Source organism: Bos mutus, chromosome 11 (assembly GCF_027580195.1).
Source record: "Bos mutus isolate GX-2022 chromosome 11, NWIPB_WYAK_1.1, whole genome shotgun sequence".
Taxonomy (NCBI): domain Eukaryota; kingdom Metazoa; phylum Chordata; class Mammalia; order Artiodactyla; family Bovidae; genus Bos; species Bos mutus.
Window position 1 is genome coordinate 13,635,721 of NC_091627.1, and position 22,938 is coordinate 13,658,658.

Below are 22,938 nucleotides of genomic sequence, written 5' to 3' on the forward strand. Positions count from 1 at the left end.
GAACGTTTGCTACACTGCTTTTATTTTGCCCCAAATGGGTCAACATGTCAGGGAGCAGCAGGCATTCTCCGACCATGTTTCAAACTCAAAAGCACTGATCCTGTCTAAGCCTCTCCTTGGGACTCCTGGGGAAGTGGAGGAACCTTTATTGAGGACACGTGTTAGTCACTCAGTCATGTCCTACTCTTTGTGACCCTATGGACTGTAGCCTGCCAGGCTCCTCTGTCCATGGAATTCTCCAGGCCAGAATACTGGAGTGGGTTGCCACGGCCTTCTTTGGAAAGGACAAAACTGGGACAGGACCTGTGAGTTCTCTCTGGCCACTTCAGCACCTTGCAAGGCCTTTCCAGCCCCTCTGGTCTCTTAGTTAAAATAACGTACTGCGGGACTTCCCTGGCAGTCCAGTGGTTGAGTTCAATCCCGGGTCAAGGAACGAACATCCCACATGACGTGGGTGGGGGAACTGAGCCCGAGTGCCGCGACTACTGAACCTACCGAAACTAGAGAAGCCCTCGTGCTGCAACAGAGATACCATGTGCTGCAACTGAGATCTGACACAACCAAATTAATTGATTGATTTAAAAAAATAATGTATTGAGGCAGCCTAGCTAGGGGTCAGCGGAGAACGCAATGGCACCCCACTCCAGTACACTTGCCTGGAAAATCCCATGGGCGGAGGAGCCTGGTGGGCTGCAGTCCATGGGGTCGCTAAGAGTCAGACATGACTGAGCGACTTCACTTTCTCTTTTTACCTTCATGCATTGGAGAAGGAAACGGCAACCCACTCCAGTGTTCTTGCCTGGAGAATCCCAGGGATGGGGGAGCCTGGTGGGCTGCCGTTTATGGGGTCGCACAGAGTTGGACACGACTGAAACGACTTAGCAGCAGCAGCAGCAGCTAGGGGTCAGACGCCAGACTCCCCGTGTTCTAAGTCTTCCTCTGGTCTGCCTCTTTGAACAAATAATTTCACCTCTCTGTGCTTGTTTCCTTTCTTAAAATGAGCAAAATAATAGTTTGTAGAGTTACCTGATACACAGCAAAAACCCAGGATTTGTTGTTTTCCTTGTCAGCCAAGAGGGGCTGACTTTAGCTGAGGCTGGAGCCTGGAAGGGAGAGAAACCACGTGTGCCTGGCCGCTGGGGGCAGTTGAGAGACCACATCCGGGGCAGGAGTCAGCCTTTGGAGGAGCCACTGTGCTGCAGCCTTTTGGGGGCTTGGCTTCCCTGGTGGCTCAGATGGTACAGAATCTGCTTTCAATGCAGGAGACCTGGGTTCGATCCCCAGATTGGGAAGATCCCCTGGAGGAGAGCATAGCAACCCACTCCAGGACTCTTGCCTGGAGAATTCCATGGACAGAGGAGCCTGACAGGCTATAGTCCACAGGGTCGCAAAGAGTCGGACACGACTGAGTGACTAAGCACACACACACACACACACACACACACACCCCCAGGGAGGCCACTTTGGAGTTCAGGAGGCCAAGGGCAGCCTGGGATTAGGGAAGAAACCTTTCCCTCTTTTCTTCCCCACCCAACATGCTCAGGCACCCCAAGTCCAGGATCCAGCACTCTTATCATGGAAGCTGACATTCCAGTAGGAATACAGGAGCACCCCCCACCCTCCAAGTGGCATTCCTGGTAATGGGTGCCATCAAGGGGGCCTGGGTGGGAGAGGAGTGTGGTGGGTACCAGTGACCATGGACACTGGGGAGGAAGCTGCTAGGAGATATCCAGAAACTTCCAAGGCTGACTCCGTGGATGAGGCTGGAGATCTGAGCAAGCAGGTGAGAGTGATTAGAGAAACTCTGGGTTACGATGCAAAGGGACTTCATGTGTATTCAAGTCCTGGCAGGTCTGTTACAACTGGACACCTGCTCTGCGCCCAGGCCTACATTAGTCAGGGGGCCAAAGGTTAAAAAGCACAGGGCTTCCTTTCAAGGGGATTAATTACCCAGGGCTCACCTAATGGCAGTATTGCTATGTCTCCGAGGCAAGGCCAGAGATCCCAGCAAGGCCAGTCCGGGACACGTGCCACATCTGTTCCTGGGTTTGTACCCCTCAAAGTGCACCCAGAAAGGAAAGCAGAATCAGAAATGACAGGACTTATGACTGGATGAACGGGGTGAGGGAGGTGGAGCTCAGGTGGCTCCCGGTGTCCTGGCTTGGCACCTGAGTGGAGGTGGTGCCATTCTGAGAGGAAATGCAGGAGGGGAGCAGGCATGGGGGGCAAGAGCAATCCAGGTGCACGAGGAACATTCAAGTGGAGATGCTACTTCCGCACATGTAGGGCTAGGAGTGAGGAGGAACAGGTAGATAAATACATGGCTTTGGGACTTGTCTGATGGTCCAGGGGTTAAGAATCTGCCTTGCTATTGATGTATGGCAGAAATGAAACCAATATTGTAAAGCAATTATCCTTCAATTTAAAGTAAATAAATTAAAAAAAAAAATCTGCCTTCCAAAGCAGGGTTCAATCCCTGGTCAGGGAACTAAGATCTCACATGCCACTGAGCAGCTAAGCTCACATGCTGCAACAAAAGATTCTGTACAACCCAAGTTAAGACTCGAGGCAGCCAAATGAATTTAAAAACAAAATTTTTTTAAAGAAATGAATAGGTTAGTGTAAGGGAGTACATGGGACCATGGCTTTTGAAGGCTAGACAGAAATTCTGCCTACTGGGTGGGGCAGGAATTTAAAGGAGCACACATCAGGCAAAGAAAATAGCCCAAGAAAAGACATGGAGGTAGAAGAAAGCAGCACAAAATTTCAGAAAAGCTATCATTCCACACAGCATAAACACTGGCTGCCTTAGCGGGGTAGCTGTGGGTGGTGTGTCATAGCTAAAGAGAGAGACTGCAGAAGTTACTGGATGCCAGGGGGAAGAGTTTGACCATAATTCAGCAGCCAATGAGGAGCCACTGAAGGTTCGGGGACAGAAGAAGGAAAGGACAAAGGCTATGTTTCAGGTTGATCTGACCTAACAGCACAGGGAGGATTAAAGCAGAGACCAGAAGAGAGGAAGAGAAGAGACAAGGATCATCACTCACTTGTTCATTCAACAAACAGTAACTTCCTCTCTGCAGAAGCAACCCTTTTCCATCTAACGCTAAGGGTTTCAACACCAAACTAGCTTTTGTTAACACTGCACAGAAAGAAAAAAAAAGTAAGTGGGTTCTCCTAAACCTAACAGTATTATCAATAAATATAAATGAGTTTAAGTCATCTATTGAAAGGAGTCTCATACATACAGACAATAGAACATTTTTCAGCATTAAAAAGGAAAGCTATTCTGACACACGCTACATTATGCTAAGTGAAATAAGCTAGTCACAACAAGACAAATGCTGTGTGATTCCATCTATATGAGGTACTTAGAGCAGTTAAATTCAGAGATAGAAAGTAAATGGTGGCAGCCAGGGGCTGGGAGAGGGAGGGATGGGAGTGGTTTAAGGGGCTGAGTTTCAGCTCTACAAGGTGAAGAGTTTTGGAAACCGGTTGCACAACCATGTGTAGGGCAACACTCCTAACTCTATACTTGAGAATGGTTGGCAAATTTTATGCAACATGAACTCTACTACGATGAAAAATAAAGACAAAATCTTAAAAGGAGTTTTTAGAAGGGTTCATAGGACAAAATCTAACTCTATAAAAGACATACAACCTAGAACATTGATTCGAAAAGCCTAAACGGACGGGAAAGATACACCAAGCAAATGTAAACAGAAAGAAAGCAAGGGCTGCGATCTTGATCTATGACAAGACAGAATTCAGACTCCTGACATTGAATGAGACGAAGAAGGTGTGACTCAGGCTATCTCTGCAGCAAACAACACACCAGCGCTTTCACAGAGCAGAAATTACAGCAAGTGCAGAAGCAGAAATGCTAGTAACAGGAGGCTGAAACACACCACCTGCAGTCCAACTCTCAGCCAAGGGCCAAAAACAAGCAAAACACAGAAAATGTAAACAATGTAATCTACGAAATATATTTTCCATATATACCCACATGGAGATATCTCCATGTGGGTATATATATCTCTCTCCGTGTATAGTGTTCATTTCAAAACTTGTACCCCTCAAAATAGAGAATGTACCGGTTTACACACATAATGAAAACTGACCCTTATTAGACCAAAAGAACTTGCAAAGCTTCACCCAGTGGTTCCAATGGGATAAAGGATGTATTGATAGAACTTTGAAAACTACAAAGCACCAAGCCAAATATTAGTTACTGATGCTGTCAATACTATTATTGAGGTTATTATCAGTATTCACTTCTGGATGGTCTTTCCACTCGCTCCCTGATTCTCCAATAGGTTCTAGAGGAGGAATAAACATGCAATCTTAACTGTCTCCATAAGAGCTACCATTTCTTCAGCGTTGTCTATGTGCCAGCCACTGGACTGTTCTGCATGCAGCCCTTTGCTAGAAAGAGTTTTCTAATCATTTTATAAAATGAGCTCTCTGCTTCCCTCATATCACCCTCAGGGCCCAGAAACTGCTGGGGGCATTCTGAGTCAGTACTTAATGAATGCTTACAAACTGAAGAGTACTGATCAGGGGCCCCACTTAAAAGTTAGATCTGGGTCTCAAACTTTACTCCAGAACTTAATAGCTTTGTGTACCCTTTCTGAACCTTGGTTTTCTAATACATAAACACAGATAGGAGTATTACCTACAACAACTAGGACTGTTCAGACATTTAAATGTAATAACACATGCAAAGTGTTCAGCATGGTACCTGGTTTACAGTAGGGACTTAATAAATGGTAGTCTGAGGCTGACTAGGACCTCAAAAAAAGATCAACTTAGATGAGGGTTTCTTTGTTCTCAAAATAAATAAATAAATAGAACCATCTTCCAATGCAGTTGAAATTATTTTTTTAAAATACCATGGGAGTGATAATAAGTTATACTACATCCTTATTATGGAATACTGTAAGGCAATGAAAAAGGATGAATTTTTTTTCTATGTGTTCACACATGGCTAGAGGGCCATATGTTGAGTTAAAAAAAAAAGTCAAGTTTCAAAATAGAAACAGAATGGTGCACATCCCTGTTTTTCAAAAAACTACACACACATAGGGAAAGGTCTGGAAGTACATACATCTAATTGTTAAAGGGGAGTATGCAATTCAGGATTTGTAAGAGATGTTTCTTTTTAACTTTTTACCTTCCAGTTTCTTCTGTAATTTCCAACACACACACACACACACACACACACACACAAGAAAGAAGAAACAATAAACAGATAAAAAAGTTCCCAAATTCCCTTTGGCCTGTATTTTTCATGGGACTTTGAAAGCCGTTGAACTGAACAGAAGACGTTGTTAGTTTTCCTGGCAAGTGTAAGAATTTCCATACCCGGTTTTCCTTTGTGAGAGAGAGACTTGAGAAGGGAGGATGAATTGCTTCAGCATCACTCGCTCCTCAGCACATCCAAACAGGTAGTTTCCCCCTCGTCCCTGCCACCACGGCAGGACTGACATGCAGAGTAGCAGAGAAACCCTTTGATAAATGTCAACCGAAATAGAGCAATCAGCTGAAAGCCATTTGCTGAGCCGTCTGACTGCCCTGGGCTCGAGGTTTTCCTTTATTCATTTATCATGATATACGGCTTTGGCCAACATACACACAGGAGAGAAATTGTTGACATGTGGAACCCAAGTACAGAAAATCTTTCATTTTCCCCCCCGTCTGTTCACCAAATAAGTTTTTGTTTATTTAAAGACTACAGAGGATTTGGCTGTTAAGAACCAAATGCCTTTGGAGTGGAGTTACAACATAATTTATCATTTCCTCTGTTTATTAAAAAATCCTGCATCTCTGAGCAGCACATTTGTAGTGAGTGGGGGATTTCGGCCACTCACAAAAGACTGTTGCAAAGCCCCTGCCATGTGGCTTACCCCCAAAAAAATATTTCCCTTGATAGCTATTTCTTCCCCTGTCCTTCCCCCTGGCTGATTTCTGACCGTGTGATGGCTACTTAGGGCTGGTGAATGTGGTTGGACTGAGGACAGGTAAGCGGGGCTGGAGACTGTGGTCCCTTCTTTCATCTTTGACCTAATTCTGACCTTGAATCCCACTGGCTGTTGTGCAGCGTGCTCTGCCGGTACAAGCAGAGGGAGAAGGGCAACCTTTATTACCTCTTGCAGGGGACAGAGTCTGAGGGGAAACAAACAGCAGAGAGAACGTGGATGCTGCTTGGAAGAAATGTAGCCAGGCCCTGCTGCCGCCAGAGAGGGTTCCGTTCTAAAGGCAGACATCTGGCAGAACTGGAAGAGACCTTCTACTTTCTGGCCAAGAGACCATAGACAGCAACACAATCCAGTGACCATGCACCTCTCAAAGACAGGGGCCATGTCTCCCCCATCTTTGTAGTCCCAGCATGGAGCACAGTGCCTGGCACACAGAGGGCGCTCCGCCGCTTGTGAAGGCATCAGGATGCAGTGGGCAGAGCAGAGGATTGAGATCAGGCCTCACTGCGATGCCCAGGTCTGTCCGTTGATAGCTGTGTAATCCCAGGCAAGAAACCGAACCTCTGTGAGCTCTCTGTAAAATGAGGCTGACGATGGATAATGAAACCCTTTAACACTTTGGGCAAGTTATCTAATATTGTCATGTCTTAGTTCTCCTACTTGCAAAATGGAGATAATCTACATCTTGTGAGTTTACTGTGAGGATTAAAAAGATTACCTAGAATTGTTATGAATCTAACACATGACGGCTAGATTATGAATGAATGAATGAATGAATGAACAAACAAAGGGAAAAGAATTACTGGGGGGAGAACGTAACTTAACCTAGTACCTAAAGATGCGTCACAATAAACAACTTGTCCATCAGTAACAGGCAGGCCCTGGGGACAGAGACCTCATTGCCGAGTAAATGCTGAGGACAGAGGCAAGAGTGAAAAATGAGAGAAGAACCGTGTTCAGAGTACAAAGAGAGGAAAGGAAGCTGGCATTTGTTGAGCAGCTACTATCTGCCATTCATTCATAACACACTGAATGCCTACTATGTTCCAGACTATGTTCCATAGTGGTTCCAGACTACTATGTTCCATTATGCCGACTTCTAAGGAAACTAAAAATAAACAGACTAATTATCAAAAAGAATAACTGAGGTTCATATAAAAGCAGTGGACAGGGCTAGGAGAGCCAATAACAGGCACCCTAGGTTGGGGCAGGGGGAAAGGACATGCTCTCCAAGCTGAGACCCAAAGGTGAGCAGGACTGGCCAGGCAAGGAGTGGGAGGGTGGTAAGGGGAAAGAGCAAAAGCACTGTTCCAGATGCTTTACACACTGGTCCTCGGAGATCATGAATCCAGACTGAGCCCATCGTTTCCTTTGTGCTTGTTATTCTTTCCAATTTATTTAGGTTTTACTGTTTGGTGAAAATGGGCCTCTAGCAAAGGTATCCAACATGGGTGAAGGCTCACTGGCCCAAGCAGAATGCAAAAGTGGGGACAGGGCCTGACTAACTGTCTGAAAAGAAGGCTCCCGAGAGGAGGAGCAGACAGCGCAAGGCTGTCAAGGATCCTGACAGCTTGGTGACGTCATGGTCAAGACAAATGGCCAAGTGCAGGCCTTCTGTCAGCAAGAGCGTCTCTGAGGACCACCCATGTCAGAAGGCCCAGAGCAGATACGGTGGCCAGGGGACAGGAGGAAGAGAGCAGACAGTGTCCCCCTGGAAGGCTGTCGGTCACTAGGACTGACAGCTGCAAGGTGACAACTTTCCGTATGGGTGGAATAGAGAAGTGCCGATTTGCCACCCATGGGATCCACTAGGAACTGGGCTCTGGAGCACTGCCGCCCCTGGTGGGTTTTCATCCAAGAAGCTCTTTGGTTTTCACGGCCAGATGCCTGTCCAGCTCTGCCACTGTGTCATCGGCCATTTGGCTGATCTGCAGAAAAACAAAATGAGACAACCTGGTAACTGGGGATGAGAAGGGGAAGGGCAGAAATGTTCTAGAACTATGAAGGTTATCTGGGAAATAAAAATGGTGACAAAAGCTCATGTGAATTGCATCCCAGCCAGGCACGGAACTAAGAACTTTGTATACATACTCTTACTGACTCTGGACAGGAAGAAATAGACACCATGAGACAGTGTCATGTTCCCATTTCACAGATGAGGAAACTGAGGCAGTTAAAATCATTTGTTCAGGATCCATAGCTGTAAAGTAGCAATGACAAGAATTTAATCCTGGGTAGTCTGACTGCAGAGCCCCCAAATAGTTAACAATTATAACAGTATAGAAAAGTCAGTCTAATCTGTCCCTTAATGAAACTCTAGAATTTCCTACACTTCAGACACTCTGCTATATAAGGCCCTCATACCAATTGATAAGGAGAATATTAAGATCCCAATAAACAAGCAGAAAAAAAAATCTTGAAAAAAGATGAAGTACATCTGGTTAACAAACATGGAAAATTCAATAGACACTGAAGAAATGCAAATTAAACCAAGATATAATTTAGTTATCACAGTTAACAAAATTTGATGTTGCGGTTTTTAATTATAATAGTCAATACCAGAGCTGTGGTGAAATGGATGAACTCACATATCATGGATAGGAATTCAAATTGATGCAAGTGTTCATATCATTTTTAACCCCAAACTCTCTCAACTGGGAAATTATCACATGAATAGAATCTGAGAAAATGTCCTTAAGTTCTACATGCAAAGATATTTATCAAAGCTTATAATCAAAAATAAGAAAACTTAAAATGATAGTATATGTAATTGAATACATATAGTCATTAAAAAGGGTTAAGACTGTCTACTTCTCACGGAGAGGGTATAAATACAAATAACATTCCAGTATACAGTTCTGACATGTCTGTTTTATAACAAGCATGGACTGCTTTTGTAATCAGAGAAAAAGAAATAATGTTTCAAGATATTATTTATAACATCATGGAAACATGCCCATGTTACCCTTGAATTCAAGAAAAAAGAATACAAAATGTGTATATACATAGAAGAAATGATCTCAAATATATTTAAAAACTGGAAGAAAATGTGTCAAAATATTACTAGTGATTATCTTTTAGTGATGGGAAGACAGGAAATATATTATTCATGTCGGTATCTGTCACATTCAGCATAAAACTTAGTCCATAGCAAGTGCTCAGGAAATATTTTCTAAATGAATAATTATTGGTTTTCTGTGCTTTTCTGTATCCTCCACATTTTCTGTAGGAAACACAAACTCCCTCTAAGAACGAAAAAAGAAACAATACAACTGAGTAAGTGTTGCAAGCCTCCAGTCCCATGTCTAAAAGAGACCTCAGGCAGGAAGCTTTGAAGGGGGCAGTGTGGTACCCAGTTCTGTGAGCTCAGCAGCACAGCGGCTGTTTGACATCTTTATTTGCAGACCACAGGCCTTGGCCAGGAACTGGGAAATAAATGCCCTGGAAAGGACAGCAACTAAAAAGGATTTGGAGCAATTGGTCCCAGGCAGGGAGACAGCCAGACTCTTACCATAGCAGCAGCTGCACATTTTGGAAGAGGGGAGAGCAAAGCTGCTGGGGCTGCTGGGCACTCCGAACAGGACCAGCTCAGAGTGGCTGCCTGGAATCCTCGCTCAGCTGGCACAAGCCCCTGAGAGGCTTCCTGTGCCCCCACCCTGAGCAGCCTCCTTGTGTGGGGTGTGGCGTGGTGCCCAGCAGCACTCCAGCACCCGTGTGCTGGTAGCCTGAGGCAGCCAGGAACGAGGGCTGCAAGCCTCCTCTGGAAAGATGGTGTCTGAGGACAGAGGCTGGGACTGAGGGGAGGAAGGGCACCTGGAGGAGCCAGCTGGTAACACGGTTCTGGCTTCAGCTCTCAGTGGGGCGACAGGGTGCCAGTCATTTCCCCACCCTGAGTCTCAGTTTCCTCATCTCTTCAATGTGGATGTGAGTCCCTCCCTCAGAAAGGAATTGTGAGGGTTAAATGAGATCATGAATATGCAAGTGTGTTTAAACTGGTTATTTGCTATGCAAATGTTGCTTGTGTTACTCTGATTTTTACTATCACTTTCTGACTTCTTTTTAATTTAATCAATTAATGAAAATAACAAGGATACGAACAGCAGCATCTATTTACTAAGAGCCAAACGCTGGGCTAAAAACTTTATACGCATTACTTCACAGCACCTGGCCTAACCCTTCTTCATTCAAAGGAGGCTGTGCTAGACTCATTAAAACCATCCATCCCTGTCCCACAGTCAAAGTCACAAGGTTGGGAGAGGAGCAGGATGGACAAATAACACAAATGGCTACTGAAGACCAGCCAGCACACTAGCTGCTTTTAAGTATGCTGTGTCATTTGGTCCTCTTGCCAAATCCTGTGAGACAGGCATTACTGTTCCCACTTTACAGAAGAAGAAACAGGCTCAGAAAGGTGAAGCCATTTGCTGACCTTAAAAGCTGAGATGTGAAAGAGCTAGGATTTGAATTCAAGTCAGTCTCCACAGCAAGAGCTCTTTCCATTACAATATGCTGCCTCAAAAAGATGATAACATCATCAGTGCCATCACTGTCATGGTCATGACCGTCATCATCAATGTTGGCTCCTTATACGTTCAAGAAAATGAAAGGTAGAGACAGAAAAGGTGGGTGGTAAGAGCACAGCGTACACCGTGGGGCAGACCTGGGTAGCACAGCTCGGAACACCCACAGCGCCGTGGGGGGTGTCTCCCGGGCAGTGCCTCACTCAGCCCAGCCTGCCTGCCTGCCCGCCCGCACAGTCTGCTAGGAGCCCTTCAGCCCCAATAGCACCCAGCTTCACTTCAGAACGGCTCTGTTTCCCAGAAAAAGGGAGCAGTGAAAGGACCTTGGCTAAATTTACTGGTGGTTTCTGCCAAGTGCTTTTTTGTTCAGCAGACCCACTTGTAGCAAACTGAAGCAAAGGTGGGACAGCAGGCTGGCAGATGTCAAGAGTCCCGAGGGGGAAGACCTTGGTCCTTGTTCAACAGAGCTGGCCAGGGCTGGGGGCTGGGAAGGCTGTGGGGAAGAGGTAGGGGTGAGACATGACTGCGTGGAGAGAACATACCACTGAACCCTTTTATTCCTGTATACCAAAGATGAAACGCTTTTTTAAAAATCTGACCTCAAAAAAATTTTGGAAAAGGTTTTAAAAAAGAAATTTCACAAAGAATAAAATTACAATTGTTCATAATCCAAGTGACCATTAATATTCTGAAGTAAATAAGCTGCCAACCTGTTCACATACGTAAAACTTGTAATAAAAAATTAACTGTGGCTGTAAGTGTTTTTATGTCTATATATAAAGTCCAGTGAATGGATCTAAAACAAGCTATTTTACTACTATCAGAAATTTTGACAGTTTTCAGGTTGTTGTTGTTGTTTTTCCAGCTGCACCACACGGCATGTGTGATCTTAGCTCCCTGACTAGGGATCGAACCTGTGTCCCCTGTGGGGGAAGCATGGAGCCCTAACCACTGGACCACCACGGAATTCTCCCCAGTTTTCTTTTCTACATAATATATCAACGGACAACTCTGTAGATAAGATTCTTGATAACTTATTTTGGATAAATCCCTAAGTCGATAAATCAGAAATGTATAGGTATATTATCCTCTAGCAAGGTTTATGGATTTATAGAAAGAATAAATCTTTTCTGTGGAATGTGGAAATAAAAGCAATACTTCCAAGGTAAGCAACACTTTTAAGTTCACATCAAAAATGTTAGGTTCAAATGTCAAGGATTAGAAAAGGCCAAGAATTTTTAAAATACACATTTTCTAAACACCCTGCAAGTGATTTAGACAGTACAAACTGAGAACCTTAAAAATATGCATTTTCTTTGTGCTATAATTCCACACATGAGACTCTATCCCAGGGAAGCCAACTCAACAAAGATCTATGTATAAAAACATTCACTGCAACCTTATTTATAATAACAAAAAAGTTTAAACAAACTAAATGTCCAAAAAGAGGGCTTATGAAAGTGAATTACGGTATAACCACAAGAGGGACTATTTTGCAACCATCAGAGTGTGGCTGTTTACAAAGAGTTTTTTAAGAAGAAGAAGAAAATGCTAATAATCTTAATGCTAAACAGAAAATAAAAAACTGGATAGAAAGTTGTTTGATCACGTTAAAAGCTATGTAGTTAAGTTTCCAAGTTTCCCTGGCAGTCCAGAGGTTACGACTCCACACTGCCAATGCAGGGGGCGTGGGTGTGATCCCTGGTCAGGGACCTAAGATATCACATGTTGCCCAACATGGTCAAAAAACTGAAAAATAAATATAACAAATAAAGGATATGTTATTAAGTAAACTACCAAATATTTTTTTTAACTAAGTAGTTAAAAAAGGGGGAAAAGGAGAAACATCCCCAAATCCAAGACTATAGGGTGAATTTTCCCCATTTTTAAAGTCTTCTGAATTCTCTACATTTTCTACAAGGAGCCTACTACACTGCTTTGATAATCAGAAACAAAATTTAAAAATACATTTTTAAAATCTTTTTGATAAAGCAGCAATCAGTTCCTGTCTTGCTTATTTTAAAAAATTAATAAATAACAACAATAAAAAAGCACACCTAAAACTCCAGATTGATGCCTTCGACTGGGGAAAAATGAACAAAATGAAGTGTGCACATGGCTGTCTCCTGAATATTTTCTTACCCAAACTTTTAACCATACGACAGTAATTAAAGTTATTAACAACAATGGTAAGAGCTAATATTTAAGTGATAATATCTTAAATAATAAAGATTATTGCCCTGGATGTATCATGTAATACTATATATAGCATGACCTTTTTTCTTGTAATATTCCATATGTTTACAGAGATCACCCTGAAGGCCTACACCAAACATGTGAGGGGAGTGCAAAAGGGTTAAAGGAGGGGTCAATGTGCATGGTGATGGATGGAAACTAAACTTCTGCTGATGAACACACTGTAGGGTATACAGAAGTTGAAAAAGAATGTTGTAGAATAATGTATACATGGAACATACAGTGTTATAAATTAACATTACTTGAATAATTTTTTTTAAGCACAAGTAAAGAAAACATTAAAAAAAAATAAATGCCGGTCATCTGATTGTTCTTCCTTTTCCAAGGAGCATGGGCTCTGGTCCCTGAGGCAGAGGCCCAGACTTGCTGAGAGAGTACCTGAAGGGCGTCAGAGGTTACAGGCTCACCACCGGAAAGCAACGGAAAGGCCAAGTGTCTGCTAGAGCGATGAAACCCCCTGGGAGGTGGACAAGGAGCTGGCCCAGCTGGACTCTTACAAGGCCTGGTGAGTGCCCAGCAAAGGCCAGGCCAGTTTACGAGTCTCTGAGCTAATGCAAGGAAAGAGGAGGCCACAGAGAGGGCATGAAGGGAGCCCTGAGGGGCTCAGAGTCAGACACTCTCACGGTGCTTCTAGCATCCCCAGGGTATCCCTTCACAGCAGGAATTCCAAAGCCCTTTTCACAGAAGAAACAGACTCCAAGAAGTCAAGTCACTTGCCCAGGGTCACATGACATCAAGTGTAGAACAACCTCTTTCTAACCCCGGTGCCATTACAGGGGTGCACTGCCATGCTTCCGGTCACTACCTTTTCTGTTTTTCCTTGTCTGGGGAGCCTTTCAAAAATACACATTCCTATGCAGACCTACTGAATCAGAAAAGGTAGGACGCCCAGACATTCATCTAAAATTCTTCCCTGAGTAACTGTTGGGCCTGCTCTATGACTAGCATTCTGTTAGTCTAAGAGGAAGGAATAGTCAATTTAGGGGGTCCTCATGACCCCCTAACGACTCTTCTGGCCTCCCCATCTTCCCTCTTTATGCCCTATCCTGCCCACACTCCTGTTCAATCTTCGTAACATAATGCTTTTATCGTGGATGATGGAGGCTTTGGAAAAGCCCCTTATAATGTTTATAAGCTAAACATACTGTCTCCCCAATACTGGTAAATCATCTTTCTGTCTTTTTTTTTAATCTATCTGTCTTAATTACATGGGTACCACACAAGTTCAGGCCATCATCATTTCCTGGCTGGATTCCTGCAGCAGCCTCCCAATTTCAGTTATGCCTCTTACAATCTGGTTTCCACCCAGCCACCATAGTCAATCTTCAAACACAAGTGTGAAACTCTGCTGTCTGAAAATATAATCATTCAAGGGAGTCACTGCATCAGAATCACCTGGGGAGCATTTTAAAATGCAGAACCCTAGGCCCCACCCCTGACTCACTGACTGAATCTCTGGGAGCAGGGTCCCCATATAACCATATTTTTGTTAGCTCCTCAAGTGACTCTAATGCCGTGACAGATTAGATTATTGCTCAACAAGTATTCGCCCCCACCCCTAGACCTCCATGAACATATATACTTTCCCTCCACAGTGATACTGGGCTTGGCACGTAAGGTTTGCTTGGCCAGTGGGATGTGAAAAGAGCGGGTGCTTAAAATGTACTTGAGTGGCTTATGCTCTTGCCATCTGCTGTTGCCATGAAAAGATGCCCTGTGAAGCCTGTTGACTCCAGAAGACTGAGAGAGATGTGAGCCAATTTGAGCCCCATCCAAGATCTGAGAAGGTGCATGCTAACTCACTTCAGTTGTGTCCGACTCTGTGCAATGCTACGGACTATAGCTTGCCAGCTGTTCATGGGATTCTCCAGGCAAGAATACTGGAGTGTGTTGCTATTTCCTTCTCCAGGAGATCTCCCCAACCCAGGGATCGAAACTGCATCTCTTGCATCTCCTGCATTGGCAGGCAGGTTCTTTACCACTAGCGCCACCTGGGAAGTCCCAGTGGCTGAGCCACATTGAGCTCAGCTTAGAACAGCTACCTCCCAGCTGACCCACAGGGACAGGAATAAGAAAATGCTTGAAATATACATCACTGAATTTCGAGGTAGTATGCTATGCAGCATCAGTGTGGCCACAATGACCAATAAAGATGCAGAGCCAACATGGGAACCTCTGGACATGTTAAAGTTCAAACTCCTCAACCTGGTATAGGAGACCTGCAATGAACTGGCCACTGTCATCTCTGCCCTTCTGTGTCATCCTGGGTCGAAGTCACAGTTATCTCATTGAACAGTGCTCCTTTCCATCACCACACCTTTGTACATGCTGTTAACCATTCCCCCTTGCCTCTGTTTCACTCCAGTTGCTCCTTTAAGACTTGTTCAAGTGCGCTTACTCAACACACTAAAAACAGGGCCAGGTCCTCACCTCTCAGCACCCAGACAACCAAGCACAGACAGGAGAGCTCTCAGAGGAGAGGCTCTCTGAGATCAGTCTGCTGGGTTTGGATCCTGTGGCTACCATTTACCAGCAGCGTGACCTTGGGCAAGTTACCTCCCTCCTGTGAACCTCAGTTTCCTCACCACCCACCCACCTCACTTTGCAGTGATGAGGATGAATTAAGTGTCGTAAAATGCTCAGGTTAGAGCCTAGAACACAGTATGGTCAGTAGCTTCCTCCCCTCCTCTGTATTCCCAGGGTCCAGCGCAGGGCCAGGCCCAAGACAGACTCAGCCAATGGCAATCATGTCAGTGAAAGAACTGGGGGTACTCTGTTCTCATTTTCTTCACTTCAGATGTGAACAATGATTTTCTGGGTCAGATACGTAAACATGACATCGTTGGCAACGGTACCTGTTTCTCTATGAGCCTAATGGTGTCCTCGGAGGCCTTGTCCTTTGATTTCTTCACCTTATTTATTGCGTTGGTACGAACCTTCCGTAAAGAGTCTTTGGCCTTGTTCGTGTTCTGTTTAGCCAGCTTCACCAGCATTTCTCTGTGCTCCCGGGTTACTCTGATAAAAGACAAAAAAAACAGTTCAATAAAATCATCCCATGTATGCACTGCCTGCCAAGAATTCAACATCACTTTATGCACTAGCTCAGCAGTTTATAACTGTACTCTCCGTCAGTGGAAGATCTTCAAATTCCTGACACACACCCAGGAGGATGTTCAGGGTCAAGGAAGGTTCCTGATGAGATAACTGAGGACAGTAAGTGTGCTGCTTAAAATTATAAGCCAGAGAGTCTAGGCAGCCCTGAAGTTAAATCCTCGCCATGCCTCTTACTGGATGCATAACTGACTTCCCTTCCTCAGAGTTCCCATCTGTATAATGGGATTGTCAGTACCTGACTTAAAGGGGTGGTGTGAAGATTATGGGATGGTCTGTGTCACTTGTTTAGCACTGACCCTGGCACATTTTAAAAGAAAGCAACTATTAGCTGTAATTCCACCCCTTTCTCTCCAACTAAAGAAAGCAATGCCAATGAATGAGATGCTACAGAAACAGCACCATCTCTATACCTCTAAATCATCCAAAACAAATAAATAGTAACCTTCAGAATCTTAACTATTATCATGACAAATTACTTGTGAATCCCTTTAGCACTGACCCAGACACAACACATGAGAATACTGTACCATTTAACTTCCATAAAGTACCCATGAGAGTGTCTGGCATATTAAAAATGCTTAATAAATGTCAGTTATTTTAACTATTAATATCCTTATCATAATAACAACAGTGAGCACACTGAAGGCCTATTATAAATCCCTGGGACAGGCACTCTAGAACTTTTTGTAAGCTGACCCTCACAACTGTATGAAGCAGTTATTATTCCTGTTTTACACTTAATCATCACAAAGGCCAACACGTTTGTCCTGCCGTGGTTTCTTGGTCGTGTGCACACTACTACCTGTGAGGACCAGCGTGCTGGTTGTACCAAGTATGCTATGATGAAGGTGACAGACCTCTGTCCTGCTCCCAGGGAGCTTAGCTAGGCAGAGCGCTAAGTAAAGAGACTTACAACACAGCATGTCTGTGTTTGGGGAGGGGTCAGTAGAGGGAGGGAAGACTTTCCTGAGGAAACAATACCTGAGTGCGGCTGGCATTAGGTTTGTTCACTGGTATTCTGATCCTGATTCCTTCCAGCAGGAATGCATTCCCCTCCCCTCTGAAGTTTGCTGTGGCTGCACCACTTGCTTTGGCTGATGAGATGTGAGCAGAATGGGTGTCGCCTTATGAGCCCACATGTGCTCTACCACATCTGTCCCTGCTGGCTGCAGCGCAGGTTGAGAGGGAACTTCCATCAGTTTGGGTCCCAGAGAGACAATGGTGAACAGTGCCCCACGTGGTGTGAATAAGAAATGTTTCTGCTGTTTGAGGCATGGAGATTTGGGGGACTGCTTGTTACTACAGCACTGCTCATCCTATCTCGACTAATAGCCCACAAGGATCTAAAAAATACATGCAAGTTGCCAGTATTGGTAGGGATTTCCAGGAGGAAGAAAAAGCATGAACAAAGGCTTTAGGTTACCAGGAGACTGTGGTCATATGAGGAACCAAATGGGCCACAGATAACAAAGAAGGGAGTAACAAGAAAAGAGGCTGGAAAGCCGCATCATAGAGGGTCTTATAAGATCACAAACTCCATTTTACGGATGAAAAAGTTTGGTATCTTACACAAAGCCAAATCTATGCTGGCCTGCTTCAAAGGCCAATAGTCTTAGTATGAAAAAATGCTCTGCCTCCTGAATCCTGAACTGGACATCACTGGCATATGGTTCCTGACCCCTTAAGTCAACATGATTCTGGCTTATGAAGGATAATCTCAAATCCTGGGTATAAGTGTTCCATGTGAAACAGTGACAAATAGGAGTTAAAGATTTAATGCATTTACCTAGTACGTTTTCTCTGATAGGATGAGAAAAAAAATGAAAGGATTTTGAGCCAGGACAAGCCGTGAAGATAAAGTGGGCAGCTGAGTGATAAATAAATCCTTCTGGATCCAGCTATTTGAATTCACAAAATTCTCAAATTCTCAAAATATTCTCAAAATGAAAATAATCCTGACTCCTACCAGTATTAAACCCCTCAGTGCTAGGTGAGTACTTTATTCCCTCACTGAACCTCACAACAACTCATCAAACTAGATTCTAAAACCCCCACTTTCCAATGAGGAAACTGAGGTACGCAGGCACTAAGTAACCCGCCTGCGGGCTTCAGTGACACAACTGGGATTCACATCCAGACCTTCCAGCCTGCATTCCTCACGCTACTCCAGGCTGCCTACCTCTTGCAGTCTATTTCAAATAAATTATGTGCTGCTGCCATTCCTTCTGCTTCCAGGCAGAAAGCTTTTTTCAAAGTCAGTAATATGAATCTTGGGACTGAAAAGGACAAAACCACCATGTCAGGAGTTTAGGGATTTGGATCAGATCTTGTTACTTTTATGGTTTTTAATTCATTGAACAAAAATCATGCTGACATGTTTAGGTCTCTTTTTTGTTCTGCCAAAGCATATGTCAGTATAAGGAAGGAACAGGAAAATTAAAACTTGATCCGCTGATTCAAAAAGCTTAATCCTGCTGAAACACTAGGAGGGGCAGAAAATAAATGAATCTAAGTCTGTAAGAAACCTCTTAAACTTCTCTACAGAGAAGTATTTCAATCTAACATTTCATATATAACTTGAAATAGCTTGCTTTTTAGACAATCTTTAAAAAAATAAAAAAATGTATCTAACCAACTGTTTTTTTTACTACACTTATATTTTACATGGAGGGGGAAAAAAAATCACATGTTCAAAACTATACAAATTGGGACTCAAAAAATCTTGAGAGTAAATGGCTAAAGAAAACAAAATCATAATATATGTAATTTGGCCTTAATAAAATATTTTTTATATTGATTAATGAAAATGTGACACTATTACACTATTGAAACCAGTTTCCACACATTGTAGTATTTAATTATTGACATTGACAAAAATATGTCAGTTTCAGGATGCAAATACAGAGGCAATAATCTAAGAAAGTGGGGGGGTACAGTGAGGGTGGGGGGTACAGTGAGGGTGTGGGGGGTACAGTGAGGGAGTGTGGGGGAGTACAGTGAGGGTGCGAGGGAGAAGGGAGGAGGGGGAGGGGATGCCAGGCACAGGAAGTGCTGAGAGGAAGAGAGTCATCTGCATGCTGGTTCCGGGTGGTGCTGAGCTGAACGAATCCAGAATTACAAGATCAGAAGCAGTCAGGGTGATGGAAAGGCTCGGTTCTGAAGTACAGTCAGACATGTTTTATTCCTGTATCTATCACTCAGAAGCTGACTCAGAAGCGGGCAAGCTACTCAATCTCTCTCCACCTCAGTTTCTTCATCTCTGAAGCAAAGATTATGAAAACACCTTGTCCAGGGGATTGGGAGAAGCAAACATGATGTATATAAAGCACCAGTAAAGACAGCAGCATATAGTAGTAGCCTTGAATAAATGATAGCGTCTATGAATGTTTTAATCAAACACACTTAATTACTTCCTCATGAAACAACGAGGCACATCTGTTTTAGAAAAGAAACATACTCTATTATGGAAATATTGTAATGCCTTTCCAAACCAGTGATTAATACATCTGATCATCTCCATCTCGCATTCACGAGGTTCTGTGAGCTCAGGCTAGTTGTATTTCAGGCTCTCGGCTCAGCCAGTTGGTTCTGAGCACCCGCTCTGCACTTGGCCTGCATTCACTCATCAAGCATTGGCGGGGGCCCCAGGGTTCACTGCCAGATCCTGGGCCGGGCTGAGGAGCGCCAGAGATGAGGGAGGCCTGGTCCAACTTCTCCAGAGGCCCAGTCCAGCAGCGCAGACAGACTCGTCAACCACTGCTGAGGAAGAGCACTGCTGGGATGGAGGGACAGGCTTTCTGCAGGAGGAAGGAGCACATGGAGAGCACAGCTCATTCTGCTGTGAGGTTTGGGAAGTGCCCTAGAGATGCATAGCGACTCACTGGCTGCAGAAGACAGGGCACTCCAGGCAGAAGCACGGTAGGAGACAGGTGTGAGGCTGAAAAAGGGGCATCACATTTGTTCTGAAGACCTGGGGTTTTCAAATGCTTCTTTAGCCAGAAAACTCTGGATTCAAAGAAAATCAAGGCAGACACCCCATTTATAAAACAGAGAGAAACTGAGTTCTCTCTATTAATGAGGGGAAGGGTGCTAGCAGAGAGGAAGGTGCTCCAACCACCCCTGACACCCCTCCACTTCTGCACCTGCCAGGTACTGGCTGAGTGACCTTAAGTAAGCGATTTAAACTCTCTGAGCCCTGGTCCTCTCATCTGGAAAAAGGGACTGAAAATAAACAAACAGAAAGCCCCTTTCAGAGTTCTTATGAGGATAGGCGAGATAATATACGGAAAGTGAACGGTACAAAGCATGGTAGGAAATAAACAACCAGAAAACCTAAGTTGCCTTTGTGGCTACTGCTGTTCATGTTCGGTAACTATAGTGTGTGCGTGCGTGCTCAGTCGTGTCTGACTTTTCGTGACCCCATGCACTATAGCCCACCAGGCATCTCTGTCCATGGGATTTTCCAGGCAAGAATACTGGAGTGGGTTGCCATTTCCTCCTCCAGAGGATCTTCCCAACCCAGGGATGGAACCTACGTCTCCTGCACTGGCAGCTGGAGTCTTTACCACTGAGCCCCCATGGAAAGCCCGAGGGCAACTACAGAGGTACCTCCAAATAATGAAGAGTTTACTCAAGGTTTTTATCAAATGAGAAATCACAGGGCAAACAACCTAGGTTCCCGTAAGATGATTTTTTTGAGATCTGATTAGTAATTTAACATTTCTCTTTCTGATATTAATTCATTCACTTAGTTTACAGTTTCATTCAGTAGCTATTTACTGGGCACCTGCTGTGTTCCATCCACTATGTCAGAGTGAGTTTACAGTCTGACAAGGAAGGCAGTCATTAAACAAACACATGCACAGTTAATCAATAAGTTACAGCGGTAAGAACCATGATAAAGACATGAAGAGCTCTATGAAAATAATAAGCAGGGGGCTGACCACACTCTCCTGTGGGACTCCAGAAGAAAATGTGACGATACTTAAGTTAAGGGATATTTAAGTTCAGATGAGTAAGAGTGGAGAAGCTAGGCAAAGGTCATTCCCACCAGAGCAAATGGTCCATGTAAAATAAAGGCCTTATTCCAGGTGAGGAGGGTCCTGCTCTTGGGGAACTGAAAAAAGGCAGCGTGGCTGCAGCACAGAAAGCAGAGGAGAAGGACTACAACCAGAGAGGAGGCCGGTGAGCCTAGCAGGGGCAAGACTAGTAGGCAGGCCCTTCGATGCCGCTTTCTGACTTAGCAGATCCACTGACAGATGAATGGACATTTACACTGGGTAGATACACTCAGTGGAATATGACTCAGCCTTAAAAAGGCAAGAGAATTCTGCTATAACATGTATAAACCTTGAAAAGATTATGCTAAATGATATAAGCTAGACTCAACAGAAGGCAATGGTAACCCACTCCAGTACTCTCGCCTGGAAAATCCCATGGATGGAGGAGCCTGGTAGGCTGCAGTCCATGGGGTCGCTGAGGGTCGGACACAACTGAGCGACTTCACTTTCACTTTTCACTTTCATGCATTGGAGAAGGAAATGGTAACCCACTCGAGAATCCCAGGGATGCGGGAGCCTGGTGGGCTGCCGTCTATGGGGTCACACAGAGTCGGACATGACTGAAGCGACTTAGCAGCAGCAGCAGCAGCAACAGGACAAATATTACATGATTCTACTTATATGATGTCACCTGGTATAGTTAAATTCACAGACACAGAAAATAACACAGCAATTACCAGGGACCTGGGGGATCTGGGAATGGGGGCTGTTGCTTTTAATGGGTACAAAGTTTCAGTTTCACAAGACAAAAAGAGTTCTGGAGATTGTACAGTAGTGTAAATGTACTTAATACCACTGAACTGTACGTTTAAAAATAACTGAAATGGTAGATTTTTAAGGCAAGAATACTGGAGTGGATTGCCATTCCCTTCTCCAGAGGACCTTCCCGACCCAGGGATTGAACCTGGTCTCCGGCACTGCAGGCAGATTTTTCACCACTTGAGCTACAGGAACGTCCTATGTATATCACACTACAATTAAAAAAAAAAAAGAGTAGACTGTTTCTAAGACCAACACAGAATATCACAGATGTATGAGTAAAGCAGAAGTGAGATCAGACTTGGATTTTGTGCAGAAACCAAGGTACCAACCAGATCTAAGCATAAGGCAAGAGTCTGCCCCAAAGCCTCTTGGCAGGCGGACAGAGAGCTCACGACTAGCCTGCAGCAGCCTCCCGGGTGAGTGATGAAGAGAGCAGCCTTTTCCGCTGGGGTCAGAGATCCTCCCAGCATAAGGCAGGGCTTCAGCTGAGCTGGCAGGGTCACGCTTTGCTTGTACAAACCCCACCAGGCGGGTCTTCCAGGAACATCCTGGATGGGGGCCTTCCTGCAGAACTCCTTGAGTGTGTTCCCATAAACAATAAGCTGAGGGGCATGCTCTGCTAGCCACTCACACAGCAGATACTGAAACGATACTTCCTATGGCTTCAACGAGAATGGGACATGTGCAAAGACACTCACCGAGGTACATCAGAGGAAGCTACGCTTGGTGTGGCAATTGTGGTAAAAACCAGATTATAAGACATCAGACTTCAAAAGTGTCCTTGGTCACTTAGGGGGGACTTAAAAAGGTAGAAATGATGTGCTTCAGAGCCAGGAAGACCTAAGCTGGCATCCCTGCTTTGCCACTTGTTAGCTTCAGAACCGTGAGCACACTGTTGGACTTCTGTAGACTCAGTCTCCTCGTGTGTAGAGTAGGAGTAAGAATATTACTAAGAGGGCGGGAGCAAGGATTAAATGAGATGACGGTGGCACAGGCTCAGCACACCGCAGTGTGCACACACTCCAGCACACACAGTGCAGCTGCTTTCCTATTCCAACTGCAGAATCTCCAAAGCTGGGGGACCACAGTACGTGAGCAGTCGGAGAGAGAGCAGAGGATTGAGTCACTAGCAGCTTAGGCTACTGACCAGCTGGTGGGCCGCCGGAGGACAGGATGGGAAGAGAGGAGGGTGGGCATGGGGGCCCCAGGAGACAGGAGCTGGGTTTCAGAAGCCTGGGACAGGCTGAG

General features: G+C 44.6%; 1 protein-coding gene across 2 annotated transcripts in view; it reads right to left on the reverse strand.

The window, feature by feature from the left end:
• Nucleotides 1-2,577: 2,577 nt before the first annotated feature.
• The window catches only part of MRRF (mitochondrial ribosome recycling factor), a 59,811-nt gene continuing 39,450 nt past the window's right edge, over nt 2,578-22,938 (reverse strand). For both annotated transcript variants that reach the window (XM_005895075.2, XM_070379044.1), the window contains 2 exons: nt 15,610-15,769; nt 2,578-7,906 (listed from right to left, as the gene is read on the reverse strand). In XM_005895075.2, coding sequence (XP_005895137.1) covers nt 7,829-7,906; nt 15,610-15,769 — 238 coding nt within the window. In that variant the 3' untranslated portion in view covers nt 2,578-7,828. The remainder of the gene's footprint in view (nt 7,907-15,609; nt 15,770-22,938) is intronic.